Source organism: Lissotriton helveticus, chromosome 3_1 (assembly GCF_964261635.1).
Source record: "Lissotriton helveticus chromosome 3_1, aLisHel1.1, whole genome shotgun sequence".
NCBI classification, from domain to species: Eukaryota; Metazoa; Chordata; class Amphibia; order Caudata; family Salamandridae; genus Lissotriton; species Lissotriton helveticus.
The window spans coordinates 2,085,566,114-2,085,579,101 of record NC_136061.1 but is presented as its reverse complement, the minus strand read 5'-3'; the positions used below and the strand labels follow the sequence as shown (position 1 = coordinate 2,085,579,101).

Here is a 12,988-nt window from a genome sequence, read left to right as displayed (position 1 = left end):
TAAAGGTCCAGAGGCACACTAGCAAAACCAACAAGGCCAAACTGCAACATTGACGAAAGGAGTAGAAGCAAAAGGAAGTTGGTCATAATGATATTCATCGTCACATGGTTTGTTGACGTCATCTTCGAGTGACGATGAGGAAAATGTATGTGTGATGGTGATGTCAGTCACAGATTAACGTGCACATGTAGGATAGGCTGCTTGTAATTAAAAGCGCACATCTGAAAAGAATCACCACATGAAGCGACAAAGTTCCTTTGGACATTGTCCTAAAGTCATTCATAGGGTGAATAGGTGCCCTACAACTTTCATTATGGACAGTGGTGCATCGATAAACATCATGTCGGTGGAAAAGTACAAAGAACTCTCTATGATAACATGTCTAACACTGTCAAGAACAAAGGTTTACACCTGGCAACTTCCACCACCTTGCGTAGCAAAGGATCCTTTGTGGAGACCATGCGGCAAAGAAAACAACATGCAAGCACCAATTCATGCCCTCCCAGGTACTTCAAAGAGTGCATACTTACTAAATTTTGATACTGCTGCTGACATTGAACTGATTTCTATTAACTACCACTTGAATGCCCATTCTGAAATAGTGTGCCAATTCCCAACATTGTTTCATGGATTTGAGAAACTTAAGACAAAAAAGATACAGCTTTACATTAACGGAGATATTCACCCTGTTCAACGGCAACACCATAGAATTACTTTTCACTTACAGGAATCCATTAAAAAAGAACTAGACACAATGTTAAAACTTGACATCATCAAGTGCTCAACTGACCTGCCACCGTGGGTTTCACCCATTGTTGTGGTGCCAAAAAATGACAGTGGAGGTTCAGTGCGCATTTGTGTAAATATGTGACAAGCAAACAAAGCAATTGAAGAGAAAGACATATAGATCCACACATTGCAGACATGGTGGAGAAGCGTGGCTCAGTGGTTAGAGGCGGCAGACCCGGAAGCTGAGATCGGGCGTGGACCAGGGTTCGATTCCCCGCCTCGGCGGGTCTCGGGCTCCAAAATTCCACGGACTCGACAATTCTCGCTCCGGTGCCTACTCGACTCACGGGGTCACACTCTGCGACTCTGGGCAATAGCTTGCTTAATCTCCACTACGGCCCCTCGTGGCGGGATGCCTGGCTTTCACCTTGTGGATACCCTGCCGGGGTATCTCACAGGGGAATACCAGGACGGGTTCCCTAAGCAAGCGCCTTGATACCTTTGGGTGATACGTGCGCTATATAAGTCGCAATACATTTACATTTACATTTACATCACACAGTTGAATAGTGCGACAGTCTTCTCCCGCCCTGAACAAAGTTACCAACAACTTGTGCTGGAAGTTAACTGTAGGTCAGTACTAATTTTTTAACGCATGTTGGTTTGTTTAGATGATAAAAGACTCAATTTTGGTGTGTAACCACCTGCAGAAATCTTTCAAGATGTAATTTTTCCAGTAATTCAGCCTGTCACATATGCTTTTAACTACAGTGATGATCTACTGGTGTTTGAGGCTACCCAAAAAGAACATAACAAAGCACTCATGCAAGTATGCCATCTGCTAGCTGATGCAGGTCTCACACTAAATGCTGAGAAATGTGAATTTCACAAAAATATACTTCAATTCTTTGGGCATATTTTCTTGGAAAAGGGAATGACCCATGACCCTGCAAAAGTACTAGCATTGTCATTTACTTGCTCTCCAGAAGATGGACCATGCTGCGATCCTTCTTAGGAACGGTAAGCTACTATTCCACGTCCATTTGTGACTTTGCCACTGTGAGTGTCCCTTAAGAGAACTAACAAAGCAAGATCCCATTTGAAAGGTCATCTGAACGAGACCAAAGTTTCAAGAAAATAAAATGCACAATTGAAAATGTAACTGAAATGGCATACCTTGGCCCAAAATGCCATACAGAGATTGTGGTGGATGCAAGCCCAGTGAGATTGGGAGCGATCCTTGCCCAACATAATGGACAATCTGATGCTCTGAGACACATTGTGGCCTATGCTAGCCGCAGTCTATCTCAGTTGGAATGTGCTTATTCTTAACCGGAGGAAGTTTGACTGTAGTATGGGCTTGTGAACACATGTTTCTGTATGGAAAGCAAGTCATCCTTGTGACAGATCATCAATAGTTACTCACCATTTTTGGAAATATGAAAGCCAAGCTGCCCCTCAAATAGGCAGGTGGGGCTACTTTTCACAAGTGATGCTACAGCGTCATAGCACAATCTCCAAAGTTGCTAAGGCCTACATCAATTTCATAGTAAAGTCAAGTGCGCCTGCAGCTCTTTCTATTACACAGATTATGGCAGCTACTAATACTGACAAAGACATGCTTAAGCTCAAGGAAATCATTTCAACATAATCATGGAGGAAGCATACTTGACCTCTTACAGATGATGTTGAATACCACAAATTCAAAAATGTTTGTGAAGAACTTGTGTTACACATGATGGCACCATGCTGAGAGGAGCAAGAATAGTTATCCCTGAAAACCGCAGGCAGCAAATTATTGACCTGGCACATGAAGGTACATCATGGCATTGATGCAACTAAAAGAGCATCCATGAATCGAGTGTGGTTCCCGCGTCTTGACGAAAGAGTTGAAAGGGAGCTAAAGCTTGTTATCTGAGCAACTCCCTGTCTCCCAAAGTGACTCAGCACCCATTGAGCATGTCAAATCAACCTGAGCAAGCTTGGGAGACTGTAGTGCAGTGGAGAGCATTGCTGGAACCTGCCTGGATAATGAAGAATTGCTGGGCTGAGCCGAAGGCCGTATCTGTATCCTGAATCTGCCTGAGGTAAGGCTGGCCTGATGTTTTCCCCGAGGGCCTGTGGTGACAGGGGTCTTAGGTGAGCCTGGGGATATGGTTGCCGGGCTGTGTTGGGCCGGCCGGCCTGCTGCCTGCTCCTCTCCTGACTGCCCCCTCCCCATGTGAGGACTACCTGCAATCCACCTGCCTGCCTTAAATTCAGACATAGTACTGGGAAGGGCTTGGAGATTTTATTGATTGGACAGAGATTTACCACAATTTAGCATAAATGAGTGGAACTGAGCACTTTAGCCCCCAAAGGCAGATTCAACACACTCGATCAATAGCTGGATGTGATGGGGAGCACATCGATCAGCAAGAACACAGGCTGAACACGGCGGAGGGTAGGGTGCTGGACTAAGAGGATGGCACAGCTCAAGCGGCTAAAAATCTGGACAGACTCGAAAAGCTAATGAAGTCGGTGGGCATGAAAAATGAGGACTTATAAGCAAGGAGCAGACAAAATAACCTGCCCATTTTGGGCGTACCAGAATCCACAAACACTGGGCACATGGATCAATTTGTGGAATGACTACTGACAGACCTATTCAGTAAAGAGTCATTCAAGCACACATTTGTTGTTGAAATGTCCTGTCACTCGCTTGGGCTGTGCCCCAATTCTGGCTGTTCACCAATGCCACTCTAGGTTGTTAAACTTTAGGGAGTGAGATAATGCCATGGTACTGGCAAGAGAGGAAGGCCAGTTGAAATGGCAGGGATCTGTGATCTCCATATTTCTAGACTTTACTGTACTAGTCCAGGAGGCCTGATGTACGTAATCCGGGAGTTAAAGCCACCCTTCACAACCTAGACCTTTTATATGGCATCATTTATCCACCCACCTACGAGTGGAAATTAATGGCAACCCACATATATTTGAAAGCCCAACTGATGTCCAAAATGTTTGCAGACAATATTCTGAGAAGCAGTCAGCAACTCGACGAGAGTCCCCTGGGAGATCACCACTGGACATCCATTCTTGTACCAGCATTGACCTCTTGCCATCTGATTAACCTGTGGAATGTGCAAGCTTATATATTACCTTTTACAGATATTGGCAGTGCGATTATGTGGAAGTCTTGCTAATTTGCAGCCACCTATGGCTGCAGGGTTTTTGTACTTGGTAACCTTGTTATGGAGGGGTTGTACTTGGCGGACAGCCACTCGGTATGGGAGGAGAGAGGGGTATTGGTTGTTTATTATTTAATTTCTCTATGGTTTGTTTGTTATCTCAGTGCTATTTGTGCCGCTTTTTTTTATACCCTGATTTACATGGTGGTTTTATTTTATTATTTAATGGCATGGCATGCATATGTTAGACGATTTTCAGACATCAATTTCATGACCTAGAACGTTAGAGGACTAAACAACTTGCGTAAATGTAAACAAGTATTGCAATATCTGCGTCGTCAAAGTGCAAACGTATTTCTCCAGGAAACCCACATGGCCGCTAGTCGCTTGACTATGTCTTATGCCAGAGAAGTCTGAATTTTAATACACAAGCGACTACCATTCCAACATGCGAAAGTCCTTGCTGATGCAGAGGTTACATACCTATTAGTGGTGGGCCATTTACTGGGGCAGCGTGTTTTATTGGTCACCCCAGAATTATATCAACACTTACAATCACAGATAGACTTGATTGATACAGATCCCATTTTCTTGGGGGAGACCTTAAAATACTTCTTGACCCAATATTAGATAGCATCACCAACGCCCTGGCCAATAAGCCCCACTCTTGCAATACTCTGCAGAATATAAGCGACACATATGTGCTGATGGATGCATGGCTTGGCAGTTCGGTATGGACTGTTCCCGTGAGGCACAGGGTCAAGACTGATTTGCATATGGCCATGTTTGAACTGGGGTGGCGTGGTGAGCAACATAACGATGGATTAAACCCAGATCTGTGACTGGGGGTGAATGTTTTGCCAATGTGCAACATTCTGTCCATCACCTTGTGTTTGGTTGTTCAGCCTATGTGGTAAGGGTATGCCCAGACATGGGTCCCGTGCTCACTGCGCCACTGGAGTCAAGCTATCCTGGCTGAAGACGGCTGATAGCCAGAAACCGGTCCTAGGATGCTTCATTCCGGTCCAAAGAAGACATGGCTTGGCAATTCGGTCTGGAGTGTTCCCATGAGGCACAGGGTCAAGATGGATTTGCAAATGACCATGTTTGAACTGGGGTGGCGTGGTGAGCAAAATAACGATGGATTAAACCCAGATCGGTGACTAGGGGTGAATGTTTTGCCAATGTGCAACATTCTGTCCATCACCTTGTGTGTTTGGCTGTTCATCCTATGTGCGAAAGGTATACCCAGACGTGGGTCCCGTGCCCACTGCGCCACTGGAGTCAAGCTATCCTGGCTGAAGATGGCTGATAGCCAAAAACTGGTCCTAGGAGGCTTGATTCCTGTCCAGGGAAGACATGGCTTGGCAGTTCGGTTTGGACTGTTGCCATGAGGCACAGGGTCAAGACTGATTTTCATATGGCCATGTGTGAACTGGGGAGGCGTGGTGAGCAAAATAACGATGGATGAAACCCAGATCTGTGATTGGGATGAATGTTTTGCCAATGTGCAACATTCCGTCCATCACCTTGTGTGTTTGGCTGTTCACCCTATGTGGGAAGGGTATGCCCAGACGTGGGTCCCTTGCTCACTGCGCCACTGGAGTCAAGATATCCTGGCTGAAGACGGCTGATAGCCAGAAACCGGTCCTAGGATGCTTGATTTCGGTCCAGGGAAGACATGGCTTGGCAGTTCGGTCTGGACGGTTCCCATGAGGCACAGGGTCAAGACTGATTTGCATATGGCCATGTTTGAACTGGGGTGGCGTGGTGAGCAAAATAACGATGGATTAAACCCAGATCTGTCACTTTTTGTCCATCACCTTGTGTGGATGGATGCATGGCATCAGCAACAACCTCAAGTGTCAGCCTAATCATTCCACTCACCACAACACAACACATGGACCCGTTTGGAATACCGGTTCCTGTTGAGCACACTTACACCCTGGCTTCTCTCCATCATGGACCTTCCCCACATACTGTTGGATCATTCCTGGTATATTTGAAACTCTGCATCTTTGGGGTGGGAGGGGCTGAACGACAGTGGTGCTTCCCTAATATAGTACCTCAAGATGCAGAATACCACGCAGAAATTCGTACAGCAATAACAGACTATTTTGAATTAAATAAAGGCTCAGTTACTTTGCAGGCCATGCTACGGGAGGCCTTTAATGCATATATAAGGACAGTATGCATCTCCAAACACGATGGGATACTGTGAGATCTTTAAGGCACTCTAACCTGACTGGAAGCAGAACTTCTGGCACTGGACCAGACTCAGACCAGGATATGGACCCAAGATTATTTTCAAACGTGGGCAACCTTGCTGGCTGACTTTCAGGAGTCGGTGGAGAGGAAGGCCTATATTTTGGGGTAATATGCCAAAGCCTGCAGATACATAGAGGGTGAAGGACAGGGCGAACACTGGCTCGGCTGTTGCAGCAGCCATGGGGTCAGTCACATGTATCAGGCCTCCAGCACCCTGATGGCACATACATACTGGACACAGTGGGTATCCAAAATTAAATTCTGTATTATCATTCTGACCTTTATACCTCCAGATTACCAGGCGATATCACAGACATTTCAAAATACCTCATAGAAATAGCAAATGAATTTTGGTATTCACAGAAGGCACTCACTCATTTTGGTATGCACAGAAGGCACTTACTCATTTCGGTATTCACAGAAGTGAGGACTCCTAAATTTAGGACTCCTAAATGCCTTCTGTGAATACCGAAAGTCTTAAAGTTAGGATTTTTCTCAGTTTACGAGTAGTAAAGTTACGAGTCCTAACTTTACTACTCCGAAACTGAGACAAATCCTAACTTTAAGACTTTCAGTATTCACAGAAGACATTTAGGAGTCCTAAAGTTAGGAGTCCTAACTTTATTGCTCCTAAACTGAGAAAACTGAGAAAAATCCTAACTTTAAGACTTTCGGTAGTCACAGAAGGCATTTAGGAGTCCTAAAGTTAGGAGTCCTAACTTCTGCGAATACCGAAATGAGTAAGTGCCTTCTGTGAATACCAAAATGAGTAAGTGCCTTCTGTGAATACCAAAATGGTAGTAAGTGTAGGATTTTGTCTTACGTTAGTTCTGTGAATCGGGCCCGGAGAATATATATGACACCAGCAGCGATGGCTTGCATCAACACCACCAAATTTGAGCACTGTCCTAAATGCCAAGCTCCTGCCCCAGATTTTGCACATATGGCATGGACCTGCAGCAAAAAAAGCTATGTATTGGAGAGAAATTTTTGTTAGCAATCACTCGTATGACACAATTGCGGGTTGAACGATCCCCCCTGTTAGCTTTGCTGGGCCATGTAACCAGCATACCTAAGGCGTCACGCCAGTTTGTCGCTATGGCACTACTCCTTGCTAAAAGGAAACTTGCCTTACATTGGGGAAACAAGAACTCGCCCACAGTAAAGAAGTGGATTAAAAGCTTGACGTATTGTGATACAAATAGCGAGCTTTATGCTGCAGTACAGCCTCCCACATCTAGACCTCGGGATATCTGGCGGCCAATGAGAGACTACCTGCTTGCATAGGACCCTTCAGGAGAGTAATGCATACAACACCCCCTCTTCACCACCATATGGGGAGATATTTATAATTAAATCCTTGGTAAAAATTTGAACATGCTAGACACAGTGATGAATTATACCTGTACTGAAATGTATGAACTTCATTGCTCCCCGCTTATGCATTGGATATCTAACTTTGCCATTGTGAAAGACGTTTGTGATATGTATTTGAAATGCTTATGACTACGTTTCCACTAAGATGACCTGATCTGTTTGTACAACACTGAGAGAACTTATGAAAATAAAGTTTAAAAAATCCTCTGCTCTGCTCCCAGCCATTCGTGCCTACTGTTTCACTACTCATTCCACCACAGGAGAAAGTCCTGCACCTTGCTTTTCGGGAGAGATCAATGAACGGAGATACCTCAATGGACCACAAGCCGGTCAATAGACCCTGCCAAAAGTTGTGTCACTCACACCTCTCGCAAATGCAAAAGGAAGGCCATAGGCAACAAGAACTGACACGCTCGCGACAAAGTTTTCGAAAAAGGAGATTGAGTTCTGGTTAAGTAAAAGTGGACCTGCAAGACAAACCCTCTATTTGATGCTGCACTGCTAAGAGTTGTGGTGAGCAAAGGACATATGGTAACTGCTCAACGACCCACAATTTAAGGCTTTGCCTCTATATTCATCAGCTCGAGACCTCAAGAGTGAGAAAAGTCCAACTGAGTGCCTAAGTCAAGCATCTAACTCTTCCCCAGAGATGACAGCTGAAGGGACCCCTCCTCTATCTTGTACAACTAGATATGTAAAACTGATATGAGTACCTTGACAACTCATCGAGGAGGTGTCATGTTTATATGTGTATTTATTTGTTCATACATTTCATTTAACAGAGGGGGAGATGTAGTGTGTCCTGTATTTACGTGTATGAGGACTCTAGTGGTCCTCAGCATAGCCTTACAAGGTTTATGTAATCTGATGGGTGTGGATGGGTGTGGTTAATAGAGTTTGTGACGCAGTGCATTCAGTTAACGGTTGCATGTTGGAGAATAAAGATGTGCAGAGTCAGACCAGAGCTCTGTGTGTGGCGTAATCTGCTTTATACTCCGGGGCTCGGGATAATGCTCCACACACTAAACCAACAACTCTTTTGCTGCTTGTAATTATGGATTTGAAGTGAAGATTTGGCAGCGAATATGTATTTCTATAATTAATGGTCATTGCAGTCTGTTGCCTTTTTATGCTTTCTTAAAATGAAAAGTCAAATTTGATAGTGATAAAGAGCATTCTTTATTGCATAAAAAAGCACACAGGCACATTTTAGTTGTACAAACATTATTTGCTTGCTTCTTATTCAATGGCATGCCTTCCTCTTCTTGTGCTTGTCCATCTCCTGGAGCATTGTCTCTTTATGTTCCTTTTGACTGTCTGACTTGTAACTTTCCACTGATCACATTCATGGATCTACCTTTTTATTTTTACTTCATCACTCAATTCCTAGCTCTCTCCCTCATGTTGTACCTTTGCAGCCCCTAACTATCACTCCCGGGGCTGTGTTACTCTCCAGCCTATCAGCAAGTCTGTAAAAGAAAGGACACAGGGATATCTTTGCTGGGATATGGCCAGATAGTAGACTTTAAATGTTGTGTTTGCTGTATCTCCTTAAAGCACAGCATAGGCATACAAAAGCTTTTATAGCACTGGAGAAAGGGCCATGTGCTGCATGACATTTCTCCTGGTGGCCCATAAATCTGCTTTCTGGGCCATTGGCCTAATTGCTGAATCCAGTGAAAAGTAAAACGGTCATTGGCAAACATTTCCCTTTAAATTATGACACTGCCATATTCATTTTAAATTCCCGAGCGAAAATACTTGAAAAATAAACAATGCAATTTATAAAGATTGCAAACATTTATTTAAATGTACCCTACTGAGATACCATGAGATGTGTATTTTGTTTTATCTCCACTATTTTGAAATGTTTTTTTTAACTTTTTTTAACAATACTTTACAGCCAAACATTGGTAACTCAACACTCATATTCATAATGGATAAATCTAGTGGCTTTACCAATGTTTGTTGTTTTACATCCTCACTCTACAAAGATACATCACTACAGTAATTACACTAATTAGCTTTTTAAAGTAATCATTAGTCAGTATCGGGTCTGCTGCCCCAAATGCCATGATGTGGTTTATGTATCATATTTCCCTCTTTTGTAGGTTATTCCAGTAATTAACCGGGCACAGATCATTGATGACGCATTTAACTTAGCAAGGTGAGACCACTACTTGGGCTAGTTCAAATTTAACACCGGTTTCTGAAGTGTTCATCAAGTTCACGTGAGTCTTTTTTCCTAGCTTCAGAAATGCAATTTAAAAAAAGCTACAGTGCAATTAAATATTTTGGTCACATTAAGCAGTGCTTTTCAGAAAGCTTTTGACTGGTGTGTTGCTCACAATTAGGTCGTTATACTTAGCACCATAAACTATAACCTGTGAATTTCAGTGTTTAAAAAAAAAAAACTTTTATTTTTATATTATTACATCTAACTATAAGGTCACTTTAAGCTTTGGTTTTTCGAGTGAATTTCTCAGGTTTTTTTTAAACATAAAGTTAAGGTATTATGGGGCAGATTTTTGTCGGACTTGCGCCATGTTTACGCCACCGTTGCGTGACGCAACGGCGCGGAAACGTGGCGCATCCCTGCGACCTATTTACAACGTGACGCATCTAGGCAGATGCGTCACGTTGTAAAGCCCTGCGCCACATGAAACCTGCGTTAGGTTTCATGTGGGCGTTCTGTCGCAGGGTGGGCGTTCCCTCGTAGGAAAGTCCCGTAAAACTGACGCAGTGAAATCTACAAGATTTCACGGAGTCAGTTTTACGACGCTGCTGCGTCAAATCCTTACGCCTGCTTGAAGCAGGCGTAAGGAGTGACACGCCACGTTATGTATGGGTGGGCTCTGTACATTGCAGGAGTTGCGTCGCACTTGCGACGCTACTCCAGCAATGCGCCGCCCGTACACCACAAGATGCGTCACGCATCTGCCCTTCCTTGCACCATGGTGCGCCGCATTGTAAATGCGGCGCATCTGTGGTGCCGCAAGGAGGGAATTGCGTGACGCATCAGTTCTGGCGCATCCCTGCTGATTTGCAGAGATGCGCCAGAACTCATAAATATGCCCCTTTAAAAATACCTAACTATATAGCACTTTGTTTTTTTTAATGAATTTCTAGAGCTTTGTTTTAAATGTAAAGTAGGATCTTATTGTCATACCTGTTAAATACCACCTCCTTACTGGATTTGCATGAAGATATCAAAAAGCTGTCTTTCAAGTGTTGTATAAGTATGGGCGAATTTTGTGGATCTGCGGTCCTCAAATTCGTGCAAATTTGCAAAAAAATCAGCGAGTACGCGAAGAAATTCGTGAACTCGCGGATTTTACCAAATAGACTGTTTCCCACTGTCTACAGTGGCTAATCAGTAAGTGTTAGCTTGTTGGGTAAATGTATAGTGCTTTTCCTACACTACAGCTACGTAAAGTGCCGGAAGAGTTGTCACCAGTGACCATGTGTGTGTTACTATGCCATCGCGCCGAAGGGCACAGGGGCCCTTGAGTGAGCTGTTCATCAAAGTGGGTAAATGGCGGGAAGACGGTGTACATCACTAGTGTGTGCGGCGGGGCCAAAGAGCGGGGCTTCTATGTGAGTTCACAATGCCTCTTGTGTGTAAAAAGGTCGGAGACCGATCAGAGCAGCAGATGAGGAGAAAGAAGGTAGATATGGGGAGAAAGCACACCTGCCCAGCGCCGGGGTCCCTTGAGTGAGCTGTCCATCATAGTGGGTCAGGGTGGGAAAACGGTGCACACCACTAGTGTGTGGGCGGGGCCAAAGAGCGGGGCTTCTATGCGAGTTCACAAATGCCTCATGAGTATAAAAAGGTCAGAGACCGATCAGAGCAGCAGATGAGGAGAAAGAAGCCCCTGGTCACAGGAACTGCACGGGGATTGCACTCGTGAAAGTAAAGGATGCAAAAGCCTCCATCCAGCATCACAGCTAATTTTCGACGGTAGATATGGGGAGAAAGCACACCTGCCCAGCGCCGCGGTCCCTAGAGTGAGCTGTCCATCATAGTGGGTCAGGGCGGGAAAATGGTGCACACCACTAGTGTGCGGGCGGGGCCACAGAGTGGGGCTTCTATGCGAGTTTACAATGTCTTTTGTGTGTAAAAAGGTCAGATACCGATCAGAGCACCAGATGAGGAGAAAGAAGCCCCTGGTCACAGGAACTGCACGGGGATTGCACTCGTGAAAATGAAGGTTGCAAAGGCCTCCATCCAGCATCACAGCTAATTTTCGACGGTAGCTATGGGGACAAAGCACACCTGCCCAGCTTCGACAAAGCTCACAATTGTTTTTGGGCTGATGAATGCGTTACTGAACTTGAGCTTCAACTCGGGCACCTGCTTTATTCATAGCTGTAAGTGCTTCCTGTTGAGGTTTAATTTTTGTGACAGGAGCATCTTGCCACAATGAACCCTGCCCTTCATATTTATCCAAGAAGACGCCACCGGTTTGTGCGATACCACTACTCAACTGCCCAAAATCCGCTCGCGAGCCGATTTGCGCATTTTTCGGCAATTTTGCTAGATTTGCGGATCGCGAAATTGCTGAAAATCCGCAAAATCCGCGAGCGGAACGGATTTTGCACCCATAGTTAGTGTTGTACAGCTCCATAATACTGTGTTAAATTTGGAAGCAAAAAAAGTATACTTGCAGACCCCTCTCCCCATTTAACTTTGCCCTTCTCTGGCAGATAAGCATACAATGTGAGATTCTTGCACTCCGGTTAACAAGCTTATAGCCTGCCTAATGTCATGCAGATTCAAGTGCACCAAAGCACTATATTAAATTTGTGCTTGCCCCTTTCATGGATGTGCATAAAAATGTATGTTTTTTTAAAAATACAGACGATCACTGGCACGCACACACAGATACAATACAGGCACACAACCCTACACGGAAACACACACTTAAGAGACACAAAACCACTCATATGCTCACAGAACCCCCAAACACACTCACACACACGCAATCACAATTACATTCAACCCCACACACAAATACAACCATACTACTCCATATTCACAAAACCCATAAACACACTCATACACCCAAAACCCCCACACACCCATCTAACCCCATACTCATATAAACACCCACCCACACACATCATACCCTCCAGACACATCCACACAATCTCATTCTCACACATATATAGCCGCACACACAAACATCCACACAATCCCTCACATACATGCTCACTCAAACACACAATTGCACACACACACAACCTCACACACAGTCACAATCCCACTTTAACACATTCACAACCACACAACCCACACCCATAGAAACCCTCACCCACATACTCACACACACCCAAACAGCTGCACACTCACACACAATCTCACCCACACCCACCCACAGAATCACACAGTGACACACACCCACTACCTGAAACACACCCACCACCCTACACACACCCACAAA

General features: G+C 44.6%; 1 protein-coding gene across 1 annotated transcript in view; it reads left to right on the top strand.

Moving 5' to 3' along the window:
- LOC144824118 (aminopeptidase N-like) overlaps positions 1-12,988 on the top strand; it is a 270,629-nt gene that overhangs the window by 173,918 nt on the left and 83,723 nt on the right. Inside the window, exon 13 of the mRNA XM_078683231.1 lies at positions 9,656-9,711. Coding sequence (XP_078539357.1) covers positions 9,656-9,711 — 56 coding nt within the window. The remainder of the gene's footprint in view (positions 1-9,655; positions 9,712-12,988) is intronic.